The sequence below is a fragment of the Tamandua tetradactyla genome, chromosome 21 (genome assembly GCF_023851605.1).
Source record: "Tamandua tetradactyla isolate mTamTet1 chromosome 21, mTamTet1.pri, whole genome shotgun sequence".
In the NCBI taxonomy this organism is placed as follows: Eukaryota; Metazoa; Chordata; class Mammalia; order Pilosa; family Myrmecophagidae; genus Tamandua; species Tamandua tetradactyla.
Window position 1 is genome coordinate 55159134 of NC_135347.1, and position 26807 is coordinate 55185940.

The 26807-nt window shown below is 38.2% G+C and overlaps 2 protein-coding genes across 14 annotated transcripts in view; one reads left to right on the forward strand and one right to left on the reverse strand.

The window, feature by feature from the left end:
* ZBED3 (zinc finger BED-type containing 3) overlaps positions 1-26807 on the forward strand; it is a 57025-nt gene that overhangs the window by 8206 nt on the left and 22012 nt on the right. For 10 of the 13 annotated variants that reach the window (XM_077139383.1, XM_077139380.1, XM_077139381.1 and 7 more), the window contains one exon: positions 216-4320. The exons of 2 other annotated variants lie outside the window; for them this stretch is intronic. In XM_077139383.1, the coding sequence (XP_076995498.1) occupies positions 229-903 (675 nt within the window). In that variant the 5' untranslated portion in view covers positions 216-228 and the 3' untranslated portion in view covers positions 904-4320. Of the gene's footprint in view, positions 1-215; positions 4321-26807 lie in introns of those variants that run through there. One more of the 13 variants, XR_013167162.1, reaches the window with a different exon arrangement.
* AGGF1 (angiogenic factor with G-patch and FHA domains 1) overlaps positions 13714-26807 on the reverse strand; it is a 48491-nt gene continuing 35397 nt past the window's right edge. Inside the window, exons 10-14 of the mRNA XM_077139375.1 lie at positions 26002-26167; positions 23871-23953; positions 19262-19389; positions 15987-16086; positions 13714-14781 (exon numbers count right to left, since the gene is read on the reverse strand). Coding sequence (XP_076995490.1) covers positions 14581-14781; positions 15987-16086; positions 19262-19389; positions 23871-23953; positions 26002-26167 — 678 coding nt within the window. The 3' untranslated portion in view covers positions 13714-14580. The remainder of the gene's footprint in view (positions 14782-15986; positions 16087-19261; positions 19390-23870; positions 23954-26001; positions 26168-26807) is intronic.

Sequence of the window (26807 nt, forward strand, 5' to 3'; positions counted from 1 at the left end):
AGGAAAGCTAAACATTTTAAACAATTTTTCTGAGAAATCAATATGTGATAATACTGAATATTGGAAACCCAGCTATCTACCCAAACCATGGGATTTTTACCTATAATAAAAGGGAGGCGTGCTTCTTTGCAGGTTGACTATAGTCACAGAAGGTGCATGTGATTTGCATGTGTGTGTATGTGTATCCATCTCCCCCTTTCCCCCTCGGTGTGAAGAGGCTGTAGAAGCATGAGGTGTGAAGAGCCGGTGGTCAGCATGGAGGAGAGCCGTGGGCTGGAGGACGCTGTGGCGCACGGTAGCCTGGCTCCGGGCCTGGGAGCACCCTACTCCGAGGCCTGGGGGTACTTTCACCTGGCCCCGGCGCATCCGGGGCACCCCACGGGCCCTTGGGCCACCTGCCGGCTGTGCGGGGAGCAGGTGAGCCGTGGCCCCGGCTTCCACGCGGGCACCCTGGCGCTCTGGAAGCACTTGCAGAGCGCGCACCGGCGGGAGCTGGAGAAGGGCAGCGCCCGACGCGAACCGCCCGCTGTCCCCTGCCCGCCGCCACCCGCTACCCCCGCCGCAGCCGCCGAGGGCGACTGGGCGCTCCTGCTGGAGCAGATGGGTGCGCTGGCCTTCCGTGCCAGCCGGCGGGAGCGGGAGCTGGGGCGGCGCGAGGCGGCCGTCGAGCAGGCGGAGCGCGCCCTGGAGCGCAGGCGGCGGGCGGTGCAGGAGGAGGAGCGCGCCGTGGCCCAGGCGCGGCGGGAGCTGCAGGCCGAGAGGGAAGCGCTGCAGGCGCGGCTGCGGGAAGTGAGCCGCCGGGAATCCGCCCTGGGCCTGGCCGCAGCCCCGCTGCAGATTCCACTGAAAGAGGAACAGGACGTGGAGAGGGACAGCTGCGTAATAACCAAGGTCCTCTTGTAGAGTTTTGCAACTTCCACCGCAGGCAACAGCGCTACCCAAACTGTGGCTCCCGGATCAGCATCTCAAGCTCAGCTGCAGCCCTACTCAATCAGCATCTCCAAATGTGGGGCCCTCCAGGCATTGCTGATGCTTGCTCAAGTTTGAGAAGCACTCCCGGAAACCAGAGCAGAGCCACAAGTCACTTCCTCTTTGGGGTTACCTGTGGTTGTCAGGGAGCGTAAGCCCCAGCGGCCTCCTTGGGTGTTGGCATTTACAGGTCAACGGTGGAGCTTCGCGGAGGGAAGAACTCCAGCAGCCCTGAAGAACCCGATCAGATGAGCCAATAGTCACTCAGTGCCGAACCTTGTACCTTATGACTTAAGGGCAGAAACTTTACACATCAGACCGTTATCACACATGTGCCTGTACACCAGCCAGGTAAACTATGGATGAAAGGTGTATGGAAATGAGGATAAAGCTTGAATCTGGGACCTTATTGCAAAAAAAAAAAGTTTTTCTTATTTCCTATTGCAGAATCAATCGTCAAGTACTGTAAAGAGGACTATTAGTTTCTCTTACTGCCCTTTACTTTCGTCATCTCTAGTCCCTGGTTTCCTTCTTTCCCAGGATGGTCCTGGAGAGCCCCTCATTTTACTTGCCTGCACACCATCCAACCCCCAACTTGCCGAACCAATAAATAACAGGTTCACCCTATCTCACCTCAGCCATCCTCTTTCCCTTTCAGACCTTATGGCAGCTATTGTAAATTTACCTCTTTTGCCCCCTTACTGGCAACGTAAGATTTCAGTCCCTTGTCCCTAAAAAGAGCAGTTCCTTCCCCATGTGTCTTCACATCTTCACTTCTGGGCCAAAGGAGAAAGCGTCCCTCCCAACCAAAGCCATGTCTTCCTCTCATGTTTTCATCTCACTCCTCTTCCACCTCTATTGGGTGTTTACTCCATTAGTTCTCCTTTCCTCTGTCTGGTACTGCCACTTTCTCCAGACCCTTCATCAGTAATGCTCAATGTACTGAAAAAATCCTCCCTGGCTGGTGCTTCCATTTGAATATCACCTAAGGGTCGCATAGTCTACATTTCCTCCCCATTCTCCTTACTTCTTTCCTTTATGATCAGATTTCCACACTACAGTGGGTTAAGTCACTACCATTTCCCAATCACTGAATATGATGCTTTCTTTCCAGCCTTCATTTTGCTCTATCTCTCCCTTTTTAAAATTGCTCCATTGGTAGGAGGAATTTGCTTTTCCTCCAGAGAATTCTTTTTCCTGATAGACTGATATCCAAATAATCCTTCCTCAGGCTTCATTTTTCCAATTTTTTCATATTGAAAAATTTCAAGTACCAGGAAAAGTTGGAGGGCTGATTCAATGACTACCCATATATACTCTCCACCTGGACTAACATTTTGCTTTACTTTTTCTTCCCTCCCCCCTTACGTACATGCATCTATTTTTTTCATATACCCCTAAATATTTCAGCATGTAACTCCTAAGAATGAAGACATTATTCTATATAGTCCCAGTATAATTATACTTAAGAATATTAACAATAATTCTCTAATAGCCTGTAATATAATCTTGATAAAAAAAAATTCCTCAGTTGTCCCAGGACTGTCTTCTGGCTGTTTTTGTTTTTAGTTTAAACATGGTCTAGCCAAGCTTCATACTCTTGGTTATAAGTGATCTAACACAGTTCCCTTACTATTTTCTTTCTTTCTTTACTTTTTTGCCATGACACTTTTTTTAAGGAACCAGGCCAGCCAAATTAGAAGCCCTATGTTCTGGATTTGTCTGATTCTTTCTTCAGGCTTCTTTGTATAATCTTTGACTCACCTACTTGTACAACTGCAATAATCACCTCCATGTCAGTGACTCCTAAATATCTCTAGCTTTGAATTTTCTCCCCAGGTCCAATCCTTTACATCTAGTCCTCTGTTGCCTCCACCTGCATATTCTACTACAACAAATGGAAGGGGCAAGTTTTTTCCAACTCTCCACCTCCACCCCTCCCCTAATACTACTATTTATTGGGCACTTAAAATATACCAAGCATGTTCTGCATACTTGACATAGATGATCTCATCTTGTTCTCACAGCAGCTTCATGGTGTTACTATTATGCCCAACACACATTAAGGATACAGAGGGGCTAAGTAGCTTATGTAGGCTCAAGTTGGTAAGTAGTAGAGTGGGTCCAAATAATCATTCTGCTTCCAGAAGCCATGCTAACTACTGGAGTGTACCGCCTCCTGAGAGCTTTGCTTCCCTGTTCAGTAGTCACTAGAGCTCACATTGTTTCTTTCCAATTCCAATTTATACCATCAGGGCATTATTTACTGAGTGTTCTCCATGTGCCAGCACTGTGCTGAATGCGTTACAAAAAGAATCATGTGCCATGCTGCAACCCCATGACATAGGTGCTGTTGTGCTCACTGTGTTAATGTAGAGACAGGCTTGGGGGAGTTAAGTAATGTTTTCAGTCACACAGTTCCTGAGAGGCAGAGTGAGGTTTGAACCCCATTCTGACTGAATCTGTAACCCCCGCTCTACTGAGTCTATTTCTACAAAATATTGACCCTGTCTTCCTTCTGATACCCCCTGTCTCACTCTGTTCCCATATAGCATTCGTCTAGGGTTGATACCCCCATTCTCATCTTCCCCTACTGTCCTACCCCGCAGACATTTTGGCTCAAAGGAATTGTCCTAAGCTAACGTTTGTTGTATCACTTTCCTATTTAAAAACCCTCTAAGGTCACCCATCACCCACTTATAAGAGTTCAAGCTTCAGCTTTGAACATTCCAGTGGCCTGACATTCAAGCCCTCCCACCCTAATGTCAGTCTTAACTGTCCTCCACTTACACTGTACAGCTCAGCCTAGCTGGAGTCCTTGTTCCTTCTGATGTGCCTCGCTTTGGGCATCTTCACGTCTCTGTTCATCTTCCCTGCACTGATGGGGGAGTCCCTATCAGCGTCTTGAGGACCCAAACTCCCACCCATGCTCAAAGACCAAGGCCCATTTATCTGAATGCATGCCACTCTCCTTGATGACTCCTCCTTAATCCTCTGAATCACATGACATTTTGTAGTTCACAGCCCTTAGGCCATCTAGCATTTGGCCATTTTGGGGTCCTGTCTTACCTCCACTGCCAGACCAATGCAACCTTTGGGCTTGAGGATGGAGCTTATTCATCTTCCTGTCTCCTACAATGCCTTGTGTATAATAGATGATGCGCATTTAAGGTGTTAAAATGACTCAGTGTGTTTAAGATTTTTACAAGCTGATTTTTTTCATAATTATTAATACTGTATTTTGCTTGCATTTTCTGAGTGATATTTATAGCAGAAAAAATAGACTAAAAAGGAAATGGCTGTAATAATTTTTAAAAGCTGTTTAGTCAATAAAGATTTAAAAGTGTCAGTTATGGGCTACTGTGTTTGAATTCAGCCAACTACTTTAGCATGTCATTATAAAAAATGTTATTTCTCTCCTTTTTCATAAGACTTTTTTTTTTATTTGATAAGTAACATTAATGTATTGCCTCAATTTGGATAAACAGCAGAAAACACAATCCCCGCAAAGTTGTCATTTTGATAAAACTGCTATTAATATTTTAATACTTTTTTCTTTCACAAACTTTACATTATTCTAACCATAGAAGTTATTTCTCTTAAATATTGGAAGTTAATTTTTACATGAAGATTTATAAATTGGGCTATAAGATCTGAATTTGGACTTCATAGAGGGAAAAAAAAAACAAAAATTATACTCTTCTATTTTACCAATTTTTAGAAATATCAAAATAAAGCAAAGATTTACTCTTATAATTTTAACCACTCCCTGGGGAAAGCTGCTGACCACAAATAACCTTTTCAGGGGACAGAGAAGAGCAATTAGCCTGAGCACCGAGTGATGATTCTGGGAGCTGTATTAGGGTTCTCTAGGAAAACAGAACTTACAGGAGATACCTGTAAATATTATGATATTTTTATAAAAATTATCTCAAGTGACTGTGGGGATGCAAAGTCCAAATTCTGTACAGCAGGCTGCAGCCTCCAATGAAGGTTTTCCCCAGGAAAATCCCCAGGCTGAAGTAAAGATGGAAATTGTCTCTCCTGACTGCTGAAATTGTCACTTCTCCTTTAAAGCCTTCAACTGATTGGATGAAATTTCTCTCAGTGTTGAAGGTAATCTCCTCAGTTGTTTGTACATATAATCAGCTATAGATGCAATCAACTTACCGATGATTTAAGTCCATGCAGTGTTCTCACAGTAACAATCAGGGCAGTCTTGCTTAACCAAACATCTGGACACCATCACCTGACCAAGTTGACACATGAACCTAACCATCATAGGGCCAAGGAAAGACAGTTGACTTTCTGCTTTATACAAGTACATTGTACTTTTTTTTATCAAGCATGAATTACTTTTATAATAAAAAATAATTTACATTGTGCAAATAAAAAATCCTCACCATCAGCTTGCTCAGTTAAAATAAATAGAACATCCAACGTAAGGACAAAACATAATTCCCACTTTCAGAAAGGCTTAGAAAGAGAGTTGGCCCTTGTCCAATCCAATACCATCATTTGATAGATGGAGAAACTGTGGTCTAGAGTGACTTGTCCAAGATCACTCAGGGGACAGTGGCTGTGGCAGGTCACTGGACTCCAGCCTCTTGTCTCTTTGGCCGTGAGGGCTTCTGCTTCTATGCCTGCCAAGGTCTATCAGGACCAACCTGGTGAGGTGGCGTCGCTACCTAAGCATCCTGATGTTACCTGAGAGTGCAGAGGCGGGCTTACAGGATTGAACTGGCTTCTCTGGCTGTGTTATAGTTTGCTTACAGAGGGCTGGCACTGCCAACTGGTGACATGTTATGGCTTGATCATGTCCCCTACAAAGACATGTTCAAATCCTAACCTCTAATCCCATGGATGTGAACCAGTCTGTAAACAGGATCTTCAAAGATCCTATCAAGAATCAGGATGAAGCTGAGTCAGGGTGGGCCTTAATTCAGTATGACTGGAGTCCTAAACAAGGGATATTTGGACACTGGAGTAGGAATGAAAACCATAGTATGTCAAACCTCTTAAATAGTATTCAGAATAATAAATTTATCAGGTTCATTCCACAGAACTGAAAATTTGTGTGCCAGTGTCAACATGGGCTCCCATACTATGCTTTTTGGTCCTCGCTAGCACCTCTGTGAGCAGGCAGGGCAAGTATAATTATCCATGTTTTACAAATGAGGCCCCAAACTTCAAAAAAGCTAAATGACCCCCTGAAGACCACATAGCTAATAAGTAGCAGACTGAGGCCTGGAGACAATCAATGGATCCTGTGCATACCCGTGGCCAAATAGTTGCAGTTCCTTCAAGGCCTGTCTTCTAGTCCATTCATCAGCAGTGCTATCATCTATATCTTGGCCTGAGTGCTTTCCTGACACTTCTGAATTGATGTTGGTCACTCCCTGCCCACTAGCTGGGAGGTTGGGGGTAGGCCAGCCAGCTTTCCCAGAGGAAATAAAGTTTGTCTCTGTATTAGGTTCCTATTGTTGCTGTAAGATACACAAACTTAGTGGCCTAAAATAACACACACTATTCTTACAGTTCTGGAGGCCAGAAGTCCAACATGGACCTCAAGATGTTGCAGGGCTGTTCTTTTCTGCAGGCTCCAGGGAAGAACATGTTTTCAGCCCTTTTCCAGTTTCTAGAGGCTGTCCACATTCTTTGGCTTGTTTGCCCCCTGGATTAGCTAGGGTTCTGTAGAGAAACAGATTCAGCAGGAGATATCCATAAATATAAAATTTATAAAAGTGTCTCACGTAACCATGGGAATACAGAGTCCAAGGTCTGTAGGGCACTCTGCAAGCCAGTAACTCCAGTGAAGGTCCTCAATGAACTCTCAGGAGAGGTTGGCTGGACAACTGTGGGAATGAAAGAGTCCAAAATCCATAGGGCAGGCTGTGAAGATGGCGATTCCGATGAAGGGCCTGGACAAACTCCACAGGAGAGGCTTGCCAGCTGAAGCAGGAAGGGTGACAGTCTCTTCTGAATCCTCCTTAAAAGCTTTCCAGTGATTAAGCATCATTCACTGGGGAAGACACTCCCTTTAGCTGATTACAAACACAATCAGCTGTGAATGCAGCAGCTGTAATCATGATTTAGGTCCATGAAATGTCCTCATAGCAACAGACAGGCCAGCGCTTTCCCGACCAGGGTACCAGGCACCACCATCTGGCCAAGTTGACACATGAACTCTCTCCTAACTTCGAAGCCAGTAATGGCCAGTCTAGCCTTTTTCATAATATATCATTCTGACTCATACTTTGCCTCAAGGGCCCTCCTGTTAAGGTCAGCTGATTGGCAACCTTAATTCCCCACTGACATGTAACATAGTATATTCCTAAATTCCAGGAAGTAAGTAGATATCTTCAGGGCAGGAAGTTGGAGGTAGGGGGCATTATCCTGCCTATCACAGCATTATAGACTTTACTCAATGACAGATCCCTGGGAGGAAGCTCAAAACTAATCCCAAAGACCTGGAAAGGTGAATTTGAACTATGCTTCTCTGGGAAGAAAAAGAAATCAGAGGCCTTCATAGTTCTGAGAACATTTGTAAAACTTGTGTGCTGACTAGAATCTGGTTAACTTAAAAGTCAGGTGGTATGAAAGGAGTTGATCAAACCTTTGGAGTCAGATGGGAATTAAAAATCTAAATTTCCAACCACTTGGTCAACCACATTAACCTCTCTGAAACCTAGTTTCCTCAACTAAAAAATGGGGATAATACATGACTTCAGGGTTATTGTAAGAATTAAGTAAGATATTTAGCCCAATTATGACATATAGTTAGACTCAACAAATACTGCTTCCCTCTGTTTCTTTGACCTGAGTGGGAACTCAAAACCCATCCCGGGTTCCTCAGAAAGAGGTTCCCTGGAGGGATTCCAAGAGCAGCTGCATGAAAACCACAAAGGTTTGCCAAATCACTGTCCTTCATAGTAGAACTATTTTTCTATCAAAATATGCATTTCATACCTGACTTGCCATATGAGCTCTCTTATCAAAATGCAATCTGACTTGTGAATACAAAGGAATCAGATTCATCTTACAAGCAAATATATTAGCACCTATTTATTTGGATACTTTTTCTTTAGTCTCCTTAGAAGACTAGTTTTTCCAAAAATGTTTACATGTATAAACATCTCTGGAACGCTTCTTTTGGGAGTGGCCCTTGTAGCTTTTGGAACACTCTTTAAAACAAACTTAACCTGGCAAATATTCATCTTTGCAGCACAAATTAGAATTTTGAAAAGAGCTGCCAATTATTCAGAGCCAAGTCTGGTGAATATGGTAGGTGATTAACCAGATTAACATTCCTGGCCAATAAAGTGAGATTATAATGAAGCAGTGATAATTATTTTTGTGTAGCTTGTAAAGTGGTTTTCATAGTGTTGTATGTTAAATGAAGGCAGCATGGTCACGTTAGAGATTAAAGCCCATTTTAGTGGGTTTATGATGCAAATGAATTCAGGTAGCACTGGGAGTCATAACATATTTAAATAGTATTAAATGTTTCCTTTTATGAAAATCTTAAGATATTCTCTAATACCTGATTTCATAATATTAAAATGAAAACTTTAAGGAAAAAACATAAAATGCTAATGAAATCTTTATGATTTCAGTATATATTCTCCTGGGCCTTTCTGGTCGAGATAAGTAATGATCAAATGAATGAGCTGGCAACCTTCCTGCCCTGTGAAGTCTGTTGGTAATTGGCCATTAAGACTTTGTCACATGTGTAATACATTTAATAATATTCCCACCATCTTCTCCCAAACTGTTCCCTGATTTCAGGGTAATGAAATACCATGGCATTTCAGCATAGATGAAGAAAACTAACTTTGTGTGGGAGAATTTCTGAAAGTTATTCTTAGTAGGTAGAAGACATTGCTTGCCTCCATTCACACTAATTTTTCATTCACACTAAAGGTTAGTGCGAAAGTTCCATTCACACTAACTTTCTTTTAATTTACATATTCTCCATCAACTCCAATTTCAAATTTGACCTGATTCATGTTGCATTCTTTTTTGTGCTTCAATAATGTATTGTTCAGATTTAGAACCACAAAACAGAAAAATTAATGAATAGATAAGAGTCTCTTATTCTCAGGTAATCAGAGGAAGAGTGTAATTAAATGAGGGGCTGTAGCTTCAGAAAGGTTTAGCCATTGTCTACATCTAACACTCTCAAAAACACAACTAATAGATAATTCTGCAGGCGGAAATTTGTAAGATTCCCCTAGACAGGTCTGTAAATGTTTTAAGTAAAAAAGTTGTCCTTCCCTCCCTCTATTTGCACTCCCTGCCCACCCCCCTGGGAATTTTGGCTTTTGAAAAACTTGGAATGAAAATAAACCACTTTGGACTACTTGGCTTTTACATTTCCTCAAATACTTTCTAAAATTAAATGTAAGCTCCATGAAGACAGGAGTTGTTTCCTATTTCGTCCACTGCTATAACCCTAGTGCCTAGTACAGTGCCTGCCCTCTGCTAAGTGCTTCACGGCCATTTGCTCAATTAATGTACGCAGCCAACAAAAGATGCTTTGCATAGAACTATGTCTTACTGTGGCTCTTGGTCAAAAGAAAGTGGAAGCCACTGCTTTAGATCCTTTATTTAGCCTCACGTCGTTTCACGTTTCTTGAATCATGTAAAACTCCGTTGTTATCGAGCCACTTGCAGTTCCCCAAAGCCATCTTCTCCTTCACCTCTGTCTATAGGCATATAAGCCAGGCACAATGCTAGACACCAGGGATGCAGTAGTGAGCAAAACCAGACAAGGTTCCTGCCTACACAGCATTCGTGAATCTAGAGACAAATATTATACAAATTATACTAATAAATGTGTAATTGCGAACCAAGGTAAGTAGTCTAAATGAAAGAAATTTGACTTTTCAGGGGGGAACGAGGGAGGTATCCTGAAGAATCACTCAGCAGAGATCTAAAGAATGTCAGAATTTAACTAAGTCAAAAGGTGGTAAAGGAGCATTCCAAACATAGAATGGAAGCATGGCAGGCTTGGTGAACTGAAAAACAAAAAGCTAATGGCGCTCAGAGAACATGGAGGGAAAGTGATACAAGACAGGAAAAGGAGTGGGAGGCCAAGCTATGTACGGTCTTATGGGTCAGGATTTTGTTTTCTGAGAGTTATGAGGTGCAACTGATGGGTTTTAGATGATGAGACAGGAGTTTTAGAGACACTGTGGTTGCAGTTTGGAGGGTAGATGGGAGGGAGAAAGGTGTGACTCCACGGAGAACAGTTAGGACATTACTGGAATAGTGCAGGTCAGTGAAATGGTTTAATATGTTGGATGCTGACGGCAGGGTGAGAGAGTGGTTGTAGTGAAGTCGTCCATAGCTCCTAAGTTTCTGGCTTGCACAACAGGATAGATGACACTGCCAGTCAGGGAGTAAACTGGCTGCAAGAGAGCAGAGAGGTTCAGAGACGATTATGGGTTCCGTCTTGGACAAGCTGAATTTTAAGGTGCCTTTGCTTCGGACATGCTAGTCACGGGCTCAGTCACTGTCCTGCTGAGGCTCCGCGGAAGTCGCTGGCAGACAGACAGTAAATGAAACTGGGCACGCATGAGGGTGGGAATAAGCATGCCTGAAGTTGAGACTTAAAGATGCCCCACTTCCAGATGCTGAATTCCTATTTATTACTCATATGAGCATACACAGTTAACTACACAAGTGAAACTTGTTTTCTTTTTTAAAGTTCAAATATAGAAATAATAAAATATAAGTCCTCTCACTCCTTGGGTAATACTGACAACTTGATATATGCACATTTTTTAAAATAAAAATGGGTTTATGATATATGGACTTTTGTACAACATGCTTTTGAAAACGAGCAAAGTACTGAGGATATTCTGTCAGGATATAGATAGCTCTATCTTGTTCATTTTAATGGTCACAAAGTTTTACACAGTATGAATGTATCACAATTAAACCACTACCACCATCAACCCTCACTGGCTTATGCCAGTTGTGACTATTCTGTTGCCCACTTTTTGAGCTTCCCTTGCAGCTATGGGTAGCCATGTTAGCCAGTTCTGGCTAATGACCCCAAGAAGTCTGCTGTAAGGGCTTCTGAGTAAGCTTTTGCTTTCCTGACCAAAGAGAACTGTCTTGCTCTCTTTCTCCTTTGTTCCCGTTTGGGCCTGAATGAGGTCTGGTGTCACGAAAGTCATTTTCCAACTATAAGGCCATACACCAGCACCAAGAACAGTAAAGCAGAAAGGCAAAAGAAAAAGTCTGGCTCTGAAACACACAGATACCGCAGACACACTGAATCATTTTAAAGAACGCAAATGTATTTCTACTCTAAAGCCTGAAAAAGTAAAATAAAATGTTTTACATCAGATGTTCAGGGCAGAGATAGAAGTGATGCCCTCCGTCCACCAAAAAAAAAAAAGCAGCACACAGAGGACAAGACATATTTTCAACTGTTCTTGAAAACATCTTTAGGTGCTGGACCCAAAAATGCTTTCTGGTTACTTAACAACTGTATTAGCTAGGGTTCCCTAGAGAAACAGAATCAGCAGGAAATGTCCGTAGATATAAAATTTATAAAAGTGTCTCATGTAACCGTGGGAACGTAGAGTCCAAAATCTATAGGGCAGGCTGTGAGGCTGATGACTCCGATGGAGGGTCTGGACGAACTCCACAGTAGAGGCTCGCTAGCCAAAGCAGGAAGAGACTGTCTCTTCTGAATCCTCCTTAAAAGCCTTCCAGTGATTAGATTAAACATCACTCATTGCAGAAGACACTCCTCTTGGCTATTTACCAATGCAATCAGCTGTGGATACAGCTGACGTGATCATGATTTAATTCTATGAAATGTCCTCATAGCAACAAACAGGCCAGCACTTGCCCGACCAGCCAAATGGGCACCACCACCTGGCCAAGTTGACACATGAACCTGACCGTGACACCAACCACATCCCTCTGACCTACAACTTGATAAATGGCCTTAGTATATAATATCTGACACATCTTGCTTTCCGCTGCTTGTGACTTCTATCCTCTTTTGCCTACTCTGTGAAAACATGCCAAATAAATTAATACTTTTTTACATGAAAAGTCAAGTTTTTGACTGGGGTACTTTTCGTAAGTTCATGACTGGAATAAAAATGAAACACTAGAATTAAAAATTGTTTCAAAAGAGCTGAGGGGTTAAAAAAAAAAAAGACTAAGTCCCCCTCTTTTAAAGGTAAGTGCTTCCTTTGACTATGTAATACCAAATAACAATTCATGTTACTTTAACGCTATTTTCTTCTCCTCTCAATTTTGTTAGCATCTCAGATTCTGGCAAAAAATGAGATGTTAAATTTCTCAAAATTCAGGAAATTGTAGTGCCACTTAGGACAAATATTTAAAAGCTACTAAAAGAGTAAATTTATAACTACAAATAAATTATAATTTAAAATACTGGGCAAAATTTTATGTGTAATCCAAATTTTACATAATTTGCATATATGCTTGTAAACAAATAGATGCAGCTCACATTTGTATTACTTTTACAGTTTACAAAGTGCTTTTAGATACATTCTTTCATTTGCTATTCAAGACAGATATGAGATAAATATTATTTTTACTTTACAGATGGAAGTATAATGAGACATTACTTTATCTACTATATAGTACAGCCCTGAGACTTAAGATCTTTAAAGAGTTTTAATAACTACTGCATATATTTCCAATTTTATCACTATTCCCAAGTTCCCACTTTCTTACAAAAGAAAGCAATAAAAAAAGTTTTCCTCAATCTAATGATAAAAATGGAACTATTGGGCGGGCCGCGGTGGCTCAGCGGGCAAAGTGCTTGCCTGCTATGCCGGAGGACCTCGGTTCGATTCCCGGCCCCAGCCCATGTAACAAAAACGGAGAAACAGAATACAATAAAACAAGAAAATGTTTAAAAATGTTTCCCTTTCTTCCTTCCTTCCTTCCTTCTATCCTTCCTTCCTTCTCTCTGTCTTTCCTTTAAAAAAAAAAAAAAAAAAATGGAACTATTAAAGACAGCCATAAATTTAGCAATGAGTGAGAACCACCAGAAGCAAAATCTATTTTAGGGGTCCCTTATTGTTACCTACATACAGCACCACATTTAAACCAGCAACAGTGCAGTAATTTCTTCTATTTTAGAAAAAGTAAAACCTCCAAGCCACTTGTGTATATGTGGAGGTAATCTGCCAGGAACACTTTAACTATTAACTAGATCTTGAGTTATAGAGTCTCTGGTTATCTGTAAGGTCTTGGTAATTTATTTGGTGGTATCTCTAACTTTTAATTACAGATTTCTCTCTTCCTATTCCCCTTTCTTTCTCAGTACCCTAAGTACTATGTATCACTTCAACTGGAAATTTTAAAAGGTAACCTTTCTTTCTGAATTAGCTTTCTTACTCTACAATTATATTCAGGATTTTCCCTTCCTTATTTCTACATCTTGAAGACATTTCTTCAAAGCTGTTGGGGATGCTACAGCTTATATTCACTGCCAAAAAAGGGGGAGGTCCAGAGTTAATTTCTCGGCAAAAAAGTTGAGAAAAAGGTGAAAAGAAAGGCAAAGAATAGTGACTAACTGGCAGAGCAGTGACATCTGCACCCAGAAGGCTGGCACTGCAGTTCTCCGATATTTGAAGTTATCCTTTATTGCTCTGCCAACTTGAAGAAGAAAATTCTGATGTGGTCATGCGTTCAAAGCAAACCAAAATATAGTTAAATCGTCGGTTCAATCACTCACTCTTTGATATTATAATATTGTTTTTATTGCATTTGAGGACACTTGCAATAAATACCATGAGTTCGAGACCTTGGGTAGATAATCCTTTTGCACCGGAAATCAAATTTCCCTGGCAAAATTCCATCGCCAGCAATGGGATTTATCAAAACTACAAATGCCAGCACATTGAATATTTCAATACTGTACTCAGTTGTTCATACCTAAGTATGTCATTGGCTACAAAACACACCAAATGTAAATGCTTAATATATATATAAGTACAAATCAACAGATTCTTCATAGAAGAAAACACTAAAAGACTAATTTTCTACATGTCACCTGTTCATTAGTTCTTCAATAATATTATTTAGATTATTTCAAAGATAAGATTTATGCACCACTATCCGTGTTGAGAAACATTATTTATCTAGATTCTAAAGGGCATAAACAAGGGTGCAATGCTCAGAACTGTTTTTTTTTTTTTAATAAACTTTTGTGTTTTTCCTTTGCTCATATTACAATAACAAATATATGGAGACAAGGACAAATGCACGCTTAAGTCATTAGTGGTTATATGGATTTTTGTTATATGGATATTATAAATGACAAAAGAACAAAGTCAATAAGCTCATCTGCACCTTGTGAACTTTAGTCCACTCACAGCATAACTTGATTCAATCACTATTAGTTAAAAAATGGTTTTTGGAAGCTGCAAAGTTTACCAAAATAACTAAACCACACTTTATGACACATTTCTGAATCCTGAGGGAGTAGTAAATTGTGACACAGTTCCCATGTGCCACGACTCTTCTCGGAGGAAAAGTTCTGCAGTAAGACAAGAGTTTCCTAACTCTTTTTAAAAGCCTGAATTTTTGTTTTATGACTGATCTTCATTCAACAGTCCCTTTTACCCAAGGCATGGTCCCTGGTGCATCTTTTTGAGGTTTAGTTTCTGGGAAATTTTCAGCAAACCTCTCTCGTGCTTTGTCCCAGTTCTTTTTGCTTTTGTTTTGAAGAAGGTGAACATCTTCAATTGAGGATGGTTTTCCTGTCCCCAAGCCTGCATGTGTTCGTCGAAGTTGAAGCTGAATCTGTTATCAAAAATTGAGCAGGGCTTATTTTAGAGTCTAAACACACGGAAACTTGCTGTGTCTAAAATGATCTTTAACTATAACACTTTTATTAGAAACCAATGGAAAAAAAACCTGTCAAATGCACTAAAAACATATATAACGTACATCATTATACATGTAATTTAAAGTTATTTTTCCACATTTTCCTGCCTGTCAGTAAGTATAGCTGACTCTACAGAAAATCAAGTGCGCCTTAAACAGCAATCACCATATTTCGCTGAGATGCTGTAGAACCAACTCAGAGTAAAGGCAATGGACATATTTAAACTTACTGTCCTGGTCTCATCTAAGTTAATGAACAGATTAGACATTAAGAATCATAAAGAAAACTTGATTGTTCATAACAAGAGGGGAGGATTTCTCATTTTAAGAACATTAAAAGTTACCAGTTATTCCCGGTGCCTGCCCATGCAAAAAAAAAAGTTACCAGTTATTGAAATTATTGTATGTTAGGCACCATGCTAAAGTTTTATCTTCATGACATCCCTGAAAAATAGTTCTTCTTATCCCCATTTTACCAAAGAAAACTGAGGCCTAAAATTGCCCAAAGTCATACAGCTAGTAAGTTATTGAGCACAGAGTCTAACCTAGGTCTAATTACAAAAACCATGCTCTTTCACTGTATCTACAGTGAAAATGAGAAACCTGCTATTATGGCTACTCTTACCCATTTATTATTTCTTTAGGTACCAAGTAATTATCAAGAAACTTCTTTAGTCATATACTTTTTAAGGCTTTTGTGAAAGATAATCTGGACCTCCTATGAATCATGGACTGTAGGTTTAATCACTGCATTGTTTTCTAAGCACTGGTCTTTATATTGCTTGCTATGTGCTGATCCTTGAACCTAATACAGATTCTCTAGCTAACACCGAATCTGCTTTTTATAATAAACCAACACTACAATCGTCCCTACAATGTTTCGTTACCAGACAAATAAGGAAGTCATAAAAACAATTAAAAGACACAGAATGTCTGGCTCAGGAAACAGAATTTACTATCCTATAAATTTGGTCATTGCAAATCCTACAGAGGCAGTAATCATGTCTCTTTTTTTGTACACTAGTATTTTCCTAGTACCTAAGGCAATGCCTGACATATACTAGGTATGTGGTAAGCATCTGCTGAAAGAATAAATAAATGAAAGAAAACACAACTCTTACCGGAGTCTTCATTCCTCCACCATCTTTCCCTAGGCCCTCTCCTTTTCTCCAACCCATCTTCTCCAACATCTTCCGGCCTCTGTTGCTATCAGTAATTTCACTTGAACAAAAATTGATGTGATAGTTGATATATAGTACACCATTTAGGAGACATTTATAATAAATTCATGAATATAAACAATTGGAACAATTATTTTGGAAAATTATTTGGCATTACCTAATAAGGTTGAAGACACACAAATGTTATAATCCCAGATTCCACTCTGGCGTATGTACCTAATACAAAAGCATGTACACGTGCACCAGAAGATATGTACAAGGATGTCCTTGTAACAATATTAGTAACAGTCACAGAACAACCCAAATGTCCAACAGTGGTATAATGAATAAAGAAGTTCTAGTATTCTCATATAAAAAAAATTATACAGCAATAAAAATAAACTATACCTAACAAAATAATATTGAACAAAACATATGGACAAAGCAAATACTGAATTATCCCACTTACTTAAAATTTTAAAAATAAGTAAGATTAATCTGTTGTTACAAGTCAGGATATTACATATGGGAAAGAGAAAGGGATAGTGATGAGGAGGGTATGCTTTTGGGGAGGTGATAATTTTCTATTTCTTGACCAAGGTGGTCATTTTGCAACATGTTAATTTTATGCTATATCATTGAGCTGAACATTTATGATTTGTGTACTTTTCTGTACACATATTATACATCAATAAAAAAGTTAAAATTAAAACTCATTCACTATTTGCATTCTGTCCTACCCTTTTACATGTTGCATTAATTTAAAAATATTTTAATTTTATGTCCTATTATATTGTGTTTCCAGTTCTACAAAACGTGTTAAATTGGCTCAATACAATAAATCAAGCAAGATCAGAACCAACGTATTTTACTTTTTGTTTCTGCCTCTTAGTTTAACTTTTTTTTTTAATATTTTTATTGAGAAATCTTCACAGACATAGTCCATACATGGTATACAACTGATGGCTCATGGTATCATCACATAGTTGTATATTCATTACCATGATAATGTGTAGAACATTTGCATCACTCCAGGAAAAGAAATAAAAAGAAAAAAACTCACACATACCATACCCCTTGCCCCTCCCTCTCATTCACCGCTAGTATTTCAATCTACCTAATTTTTTTCCCTTTATCCCCACCCCCATAATTTACTTATTTTTTATCCTTATTTTTCACTCATCTGTCCATACCCTGGATAAAAGGGGCATCAGACACAAGGTTTTCACAATCACACAATCACACTGTAAAAGCCATATAGTTAAGCATTCGTCTTCAAGAATCAAGGCTACCGGAACACAGTTCAACAGTTTCAGGTACTTCCCTCTAGCCACTCCAATACACATAAACTAAAAAGGAAAATGTATATAATGCATAAGAATAACCTCTCGACTCTGTATGAAATCTCTCAGCCACTGAAGCTTTATTTTGTCTCATTTCTCTTCCCCTTTTCATCAAGAAGGCTTTCTCAATCCCATGATGGTGGGTCCTGGCTCATACTGGGAGACCTGTCCCACGTTACCAGGGAGATTTACACCCCTGGGAGTGAAGCCCCATGTAGCAGGGAGGGCAGTGAGTTCATCTACTGAATTGGCTTGGAGAGAGGTCACATCTGAGCAACAAAAGAGGTTCTCTAGGGGGTGACTCTTAGGCATAATCGTAAGTAGCTTAGCTTCTCATTGCAGGAATAAGTTTCATAAAGGTGAATCCCAAGATTAAGGACTCAGCATACTGAACTGGTTGTCCCCAAAAGAATATCAGGAATTCCCCAGATGGGAAGTTTAGTATTTCCTCTTTTCTCCCCAGTCCCTGAAGGGGATTTAGCAAATACTTTTTCATTCTCTGCCCATACTAAGCTGGGATATATCGTGGCATCATACTAACCTGTACAAACCAACAGGATTTCAAGCCCTATTCAAGACTCCACGTAATTATGGTGTTCAAATAACTGATCATACAAGTTAAATTAGATAATGCATCACTCAAAATATAAATTTTGGACCAAATAAACATCCCGTCCTTTGATCCCACTTAGAAGTTTAAGTTTTAAAATATGGACCATATCATCCTTTACCCTGTATTCTGATTTAACTTAGTCCTATCCAAATTATCTTCATTCATATCTCCAGTTGACGTCTGATCATTTTTTCAACATTTTAAAGAGTTGCTGTATGGGGTAATACTAATAGCTTCAGTGCTCTAATTCATAGTCTCAGGTGCCACATATATACGCGACATTTCAGTGAACAATTAGGTTATACTCAAACAGCTCAGTATCTCAGAATTCAGAAGCAACAGTTACAACTCCTGAATATATGTGATTGCTGTAAGAGCTTACCATCTAGGACCCTTTACAATAGGCCCCACTTCTTGTTTAACTCCTAAGCCATTTCATATACTCCAACAATTTTTAAAATATTAAACTTAAAATTGCCATGTTGCTCAGTGTATCTACCTTATAATACTATATTTTATTAAATTTGACCCTACTGCTTTTAAGATGTACCACTATTTCATATACTAGTAAAGAAATAGCTGCTGCTTATAATTGTAAAACTCCATCAACATCAGGTATGTTAAAATGTAAAAATAAATAAAAAAAAGTAACCCTTAGAATTAACGAATATGAAATTTAATAAAAATTTTGTCATCAGATATTAATTCCACATGACAGTTATAAATTTTAACTAAACCCAGAATTTATATCCAGAGAAAGAAAAAAAAAGGGGGGCTAATAGATATTTAGATGCAAAAATAATGGTCACATTATAGGTCTAAATCACAATTTTTACTTTATTAAGGCTACCCTACCACGAGAAAAGAACTGAATCAAAAAAGAAATAAATAAGAAAAACAGTATTTCTGGGTCACTAAGAACAAAAGTGTTTGAGAGTAAAACTAATTATAAAAAGTATCAGTTCATATCAATTTCTTACTAGCCTGGGCTCTAGATAGCTAGAATATAGTAGTATAATCACTCAACTGGGTGGCTGGAATGTTAGTTAGGCATATATGTGTATTTAAGTGTGTACACACTTGTATGTGCTCATCAATATTCTAGGAAATAATGGAATTCTGATATTAGAGCAAGGAATGAATAGACAGTGCTTCCATTTTGTTCTGAACCACCCCTTTAAAGGCTACCTATCAGAATACTTAACCTTGTAAGTCAGACTACCCTAGGAATGTGGTTATGGTACACAGACTGATTCAAGCCATTACAATTCAATACTTACGAATGTACAGATGCAGGAGCATCATCTCTCTGGAAAGTTCCTTCACTTCCAATCTGTTCCCTACGTTTTCCGGCTCTATCTTTATATTTTGGATTCTTCAATGCCTTTTCATCTTCATAGTCTGTATTCTTTATAAACACAAAATATTAATTGAGGAAAAGAAACTTTATAAATAAAAATGTGATTTCTGTACATTTGTCTTACTTAGGAAATATTATGGCTTCTTTTTTTTTAACATGGGCAGGCACCGGGAATTGAACCCGGGTCATATAATCAAGATATTTATATTACTGGTTGTGATATTTTTATTCTACATTATGGAATTACAATTATATATAGAATATATATATATATATATTCTATCCCTCTTAAAAATTTTATATGATTTCTACTTATACCACAATATAAATATAAATTCTACAAACAAAATACTGTGAAAATGATATATTTTGATTGAATGTTTTAGACTCATTTTCTCATAGGCACTACTTTAAAGTCTTTTAAAAATGAGGAAAAAGCAAATAAATACCTTTTACCCTTACAATAAGAGATTTTTTGGTTGGTTACATTTATATGATTGATTAGTCACTTCACAAATATTCGCTGAGCAAAAAGTGTGCTAAGCGCCATGCTATCACAAAGAAATTTATAATCCAGGAGGGAAGTCACTCAGCATGATACAGCAGGATTGTTTAAACAATACATAGCAGTGGCACAAAAGAAGAGGTAGTCAATTTGGCTTGTGGCTTCAGAGAAGACTTCCTTTCCTCTTTGCTAATACTTACTGATATTTATGTAAAAAGTATGACATTCATACAGAGAAGATGCTAGGGAGTAGTAGTGCAACTGAAGTAAAATACCACATGTGTTTTTACTTAGTTTTGCTTTTAAACAGAAAAAAAAAATGTAGACCCTACCCTGATCAGTTTTTCCCCCAGAAGATTAATCCTTAGAGAAAACATTTTATTCTCTACTTACATAGTTTCTATTTTCCTCTCAATCCAGTCGAACCCTGACATTTTTTCTGATTTCTCTCCCTTATTACATAGCAGTACCACAAAAAATATGATTTTGCAGAAAAACGTTTTATAGCAGTACTTTTTTTGGTTTTTTTTAACCAATGTCCTCATGAAGCAGAAAAAGCACTGGACAAGCATACTTTAACTCTAGATTCTATATCTAGCTCTGTCATTAAATAGCTGGGTGGCTACTTACAGCTTTGAGGTATAATGAACATACATTAACTACACATATTTAAATTAAAAAATTAGATAATTTTGAGATTTATACACACCTTGAAACCATTACCATAATCAAGATAATAAACATATCCAAATCTCTCAAAAGCTTCATCACTCTTTGTAATCTTTGCCTCTGAACCTTTCCTGTGCATTCCTCCTCCTTTTCCCTTGCATGTGGCAATTTCACAATCTTCTCTCAGTCACTATACATTAGTTTGCTTCCCTAAAACTTTATACAAATGGAAGCACACAGTGCGTACTCTGCTTTTTTCATACAGCATAATTATTCTGAGAATCATTCAGATAGCCTATATCAACAGTTCACGGATTTTTTTACTGCTGAATAGTATTTCATTTGCCCTTGTTTGAAACTGTTACAGAAAAGCCATGTTCTTTTTTTTTTTTTTACATGGGCAGGCACCGGGGATCGAACCCGGGTCCTCTGGCATGGCAGGCAAGCATTCTTGCCTGCTGAGCCACCGTGGCCCGCCCAAGCCATGTTCTTTTAATCCTATTCCAAATCCTGTGGGGGCAGACTTATTGTTTAGGGTGGGATCTTTCTGACTAAGTTGTTTCCATGGAGATGTATTTCCACCCTTTCAAGGTGGGTCTTAATCCACTTATGGAGTCCTCGAAGAGGGAAACATTTTGGAAAAAGCTCAGAGCCAACAGAGACATCTGGAGATGCAGAAAGAGCACACCCCTGGAAAAGCTGAAACCAGAAGCCAAAGGACCAGCCATGTGCCTTCTCAGCTGACAGAGGTGTTCCAGATGCCACTGGCCTTTCTTGAGACAAGGTATCTTTCTCTGGGTGACTTACAAAAGCCAACCCATTTCTGGTATATTGCATTTCTAACAGGATTAGCAAACTAAAACACCACTGTATGGATATACTAGTTTGTTCATCCACTCATGATGGACATGAATTTTTTCTACTGTTTAGTTATTACAAAAACAGCCACTATGAACATTTGTTTATAAGTTCTATATGAAAATATGCTTTCCTTCTTTTTGGATAAATACTTCAGAGTAGAATAGCTGAATCATATGGTAGATGCATGTTTAATTTTTATTTATTTTTATATAAACAATTTCATTCACACACCATACAATCCAACCTAAGTGTACAATCAATGACTTTTGGTATAATCATATAGTTATGCATTCACCCATAGAGTCAACATGAGAATTTCTCTTTCTTCCAAAAAAAAAAAATAAATAAATAAATAATCTCACACCTCTTATATCTCATTATTGACATTTAGTTTTGGTGTAGTGCCTTTGTTACAATTAATGAAAAAATATTACAATGTTACTATTAACTATAGACCTTAGTTTGCATAAACTGTATGTTTCCCATATTTCACCCTATTATTAACTCCTTGTAATAGTGAAGTATGTTTGTTTTAGTTCATGTAAGAATTTTCTTATATTTATACAATTAAACACTGTCACTGTCCACTCTAGATTTCACTAAGATAGTGTTTAACTTTTTAAGAAGCTTCTGCATTAGTTTGTAAACTGCTGGAATGCAATATGCCAGAAATGGAACAGCTTTTATAAACAGAATTTAATTAGTTACAAATTCACAGTTCTAAACCTATGAAAATGTCCAAACTAAGGCATTCAGGGAAAAATACTTTGCTTCAAGGAAGGCCAAAATCTGAAACATGTTTGTCATCTGGGAAGGCACACTAGTCTCTTGCTGGTCTCTTGTGCTAAGCTCCATTGCTTTCAGCCTCTGTTCCCATATGGAGTTTGTTACTCTGCTTCTCTGGGGCTCACATTCATCACTTGGATTCTCTTGGCTCTCTCCAGATTCTGGCTCACTTAACATCTCACAGTAACATCCACTGGGCTCAAAGCATCTCCAAACATCTTCGTCTCTGTTCTCCAAGTGTAGGCACTTGCACATCTTCACTCTCAATTTCTGGTAGCTCTGCCCTTTCTCCAAAATGTTTCCTCTTTTAAAGTATTCCAGTGAAACTAATCAAGACCCCCCTGGAATGGTGGAGTCAATCTCCATCTAATCAAAATATCCCAACCTACAGCATTGAACCAAGATGAAAAGAAATGGCTGCCCTCACAGGATTGAATCAGGATTAAAACGTGACTTTTCTGGGGTACATAATATTTTCACACCAGCACAACTGTCAAACTATTTTCCAAAGCTATTGCACTACTCTACATTAGCATCAGCAGTTCCTCCACATCCTAATCAACACTTGGTATGGTCAGTCTTCTTTACCTTAGCCATTCTAGTATAATGTGCAGTGGTATCTAGTGGTTTCAATTTGCATTTCTCTGAAGACTAATGGTACTGAACATGTTTTCTTATATCTGTTCGCTATTTACCTTGTATTCTTTGGTGAAGTCTATCTAAATCTTTTGTACTTTTTTTTTTAATTGGGCTATTTGCTTTCTTATTATTGAGTTCTGAGAGTTCTTTATATATTCTAGATATAATCCTTTATTAGATATATAATTTGCAGATGTGTTCTTCATGTCTGTGACTTATCTTTTCATTCTCTTAACTGTCTTTGGAAGAGTAAAAGTTTTAAAATTTTGATTAAGTCCAGTACACCAGTTTCTTTTTTTTATGGATTGGGCTTTTGAAGTTAGATTTCTAAGAAATCTTTGCCTAATTTACTTTTTAAAACATTTGCTTCTAGAAGTCTCAAAAGTTTTAGATATTACATTTATATCTATAACCCATTTTGAGTTCTTTTTTTTTCTTTCCTGCATGGGCAGGCACTGGGAATCGAACCTGAGTCTCTGGCATGGCAGGAGAGAACTCTGCCTGCTGAGCCACTGTGGCCCACCTGTGAGTTAATTTTTTTTAAACATGAGGTATGAATCAAAATTCCTTTTTTTAAAAAATAATGGACATACAATTTTTCCAGCTCCATTTGTTGAAGAAGTCCTCTTTTCTCCACCAAAGTACCTCTACACCTTTGTCAAAAATCAGTTTTCCATTTACATATGGGTCTATTTCTAAACTTAGTGTTCTGTTTCATTAATCTATTTGTCTATCTTTATGCTAATACTACAGTCTTAATTATTGTAGCTTTAGAATAAGTCTAGAAATCAGGTAGCGTTAGTCCTCAAAAAAAAAAAAAAGCAAAATTTTTAAAAACCAGAAATGGCTATTCATATGTAGGGTGTTACCAGTTTTCTACTCAAACCTCAACAGCTGTTAGATTATGAATCCCAGAATAGAGAATAACTAATAGAAGTTACATAAATCTCAAAATCATACTAAGTAGCTAGCTCTCTTTTTATATATAAAGTGACTTGGCAAATGTGCAGCCATTTCTACTCAAATCCAAATACACTGTAACACTTAAAGCAATATTTAACATTCTTACCTGCAAACCATATTTGACTCGTATTTTCTTTAATTCTTTTCTCCTTTCCAATTCTTTTTCTTCCTTACTTAATGCTGGACCAACTGAAGAGAAAAAAAATGAGTCTAATTAAAAAATAAAATGAAATCTGACAGATTTTTTTTAAAAATAAACACTAATGTTATTTAATAGAAAAATAACTAATACTCCGCTGATGTCCTTTCAGCATCTCTGGTAATGAAAATTACTTGGAAAGTAAATTAAACCCACAATCTAATGGGTTCTTGGATGGTTACAGCATAAATACCAAACTAAACAATTCAATTTTTCAATATTATCATTGTAATAGAATCCTAAGTGCTGAAATATTAAGCATATTTTCCAAAGGAACAAAGGCATGTACAAAACTCAAAGATTTATGTTATTTCGTAATGTACCATGCTCATTCTTTTAATTTATCAGAAAGCAAAAAATAAATAATGAGGATATATTGTATTAGGAAGAAAATTTAGGGGAGATATAGGTATTTAGGGAGAAAACGGTAAAAAAAAATGTTACCCCTTACAGAGTGTCTACTTAAAGTACTTAAAGTCCAAAGTATCTGTTCAAATTTTAAGAGCCTCAGATGGGAGGATTGAAACCAACATAGAAACATCCTACAGTGCTATTTATTATAGAAAATAATAGTGTATACAGACAATATAGCAACATGAACTATAAATAGGATTGGAAACACACATATGTGTGTGTGTGTGTGTGTGTGTGTGTGTGTGTGTGTGTATAAAACTCTTAACGCCTTGGCCCATTATTCTCTATGTTAATATTTGTGATGGTCAGGTTCATGTGTCAACTTGGCCAGGTGGTGGTGCCCAGTTGTCTGGTCGGGCAAGCGCTGGCCTGTCTATTGTATGAGGACATTTCATGGACTTAAATCACGACCAGGTTGACTGTATCCACAGCTGACTGCATCTGCAATCAGCTTGGGGAGTGTCTTCTGCAATGAACGATGCTTAATCTAATCACTGGAAGGCTTTTAAGGAGAACTCAGAAGAGACAATAACTCTCCCAGCCAGCCTGCCTCTCCTGAGAGTTTGCTGAGGCCCTTCACTGGATCTGCCAGCTCGCAGCCTGCACTAAAGATCTTTTTACAACCCCAAGGCTGCATGAGGATATAAATTCATAAATTTTATATTTACAGATCTCTCCTGCTGATTCTGTTTCTCTAGAGAACCCTAGATAATACAATATTATATCAGAATTTAATGGTGGATGACTTTTTCATATCACTAAATAGGTATTAAAAGAAAACCAACCTTAAAGGCTATCTGCTATATGATTCCAACTACATAACACTGTGGAAAAGACTGGGGAAATGGGGCAGAGATAGGGGATAAAATAGGGCATTTTTTTTTTTAGAGCATTGAAACTACTTTGTATGATACTGTAGGGGTGAATATATGACATTATGGACTGGTCAGAATCCACAGAACTATAGAACTAGATACACAAAGAGTAAACCCTAATGTAAATTATGGATTTAAGTACTAATAATGTATCAATGTTGGTTCATCAATTGTAGCAAATATTCTACACTAATGTAAGATGTTAATAAAAGGGAAAACTGCTGTGGGGGGTGTTCCTCTCTGTACTTTTGGTGTAATTTTTATGTAAACCTAAAAGTGCCCTAAAGAAATTTTTAAAAAAGGAAACTAATCTTTATTGTAATTATATCACAATTACTCTTTTGAAGGTCATTTAGTGAACACTGCAATGTTGCTTCAAAAGCCTACTAAACTGGATTGGCAAAAACAGCGCTAACGTGTAACTTTCCTCGTGGGAAGTGTTATAATATCACATAGCTAAACATTACATAGAAAAACCAACTACAATTGCAATCTACTAGCCTGGGTCACAAATTCTAAATACATGTCATCTGTTAGCCTCATTTGATAATATTCACTGAACTATAAATGTATCTCAATATAGTATTATACCAATTAGATACAAGGCTGATATTTACCTTATATAAATATATCTCAATATGATATTGCATCAATTAGTTATGGAGCTAGTAGCTGACACATTTTTAGAACACTTACTGAATTAGAAAAAAAAGTTATCATATCCACAAATAACAATATGCTTCACATACCAAAAGATTCATCTTTTTTATCAAGGCGAAGGTGAGCTCTAACCTGTCCTGGTTCACAACCATCACAGGTTTCACTGCCAGGGTGGATGTGAAAGGATAACACAGTCTCTCCGATTTTCACTTCATCTCCATGCTCAAGTACATATGGGTCACATTTAGTTTTAGGCTAGAGGGGAAAAAAATTACAAACCAGAAATCCAGACAGTTACATATAATTATTTTACATCTACTATGAGTAACGCCTGATAATAATAAAAAACATTTGAAATGGTTGTGAGGTACACACACATATGTACACATACAACTTGACAATAATAACCCATTAAAAACGTTCTCCAAGTATAGAAAATGGCTGAAATGAGACTCTTCCAATTTCTATCTTATCAAAACCCACCAATCTCCCTACTGTCACATCTCCATGACCAATCTTATCAGAAATACTCAACCCTAGACTTAAAACAATCTATTACCAATCATCATGGTAAAGAGGAAGTGTTACCAGGCAATAAGTACATTATACTTCCCTCCTTACCTCTTTCCTCTTGATAATTCAGTTTTGTTTCATTGTTGATTCCTAAAGACTAAGACCTTACTCTTTCTCTCCCTTCTGTATGTTTTTTTTTTTAATTAAGTGCCAAGCACTTTGCTATGTACTGGGGATATAAAAGTTAACTGGATAAGGTGGGCCACGGTGGCTCAGCAGGCAAGAATGCTTGCCTGCCATGCCAGAAGGCTTGGGTTCGGTTCCTGGTACCTACCCGTGTTAAAAAAAAAAAAAAAAAAAGTTAACTGGGTAGACAGAGCCC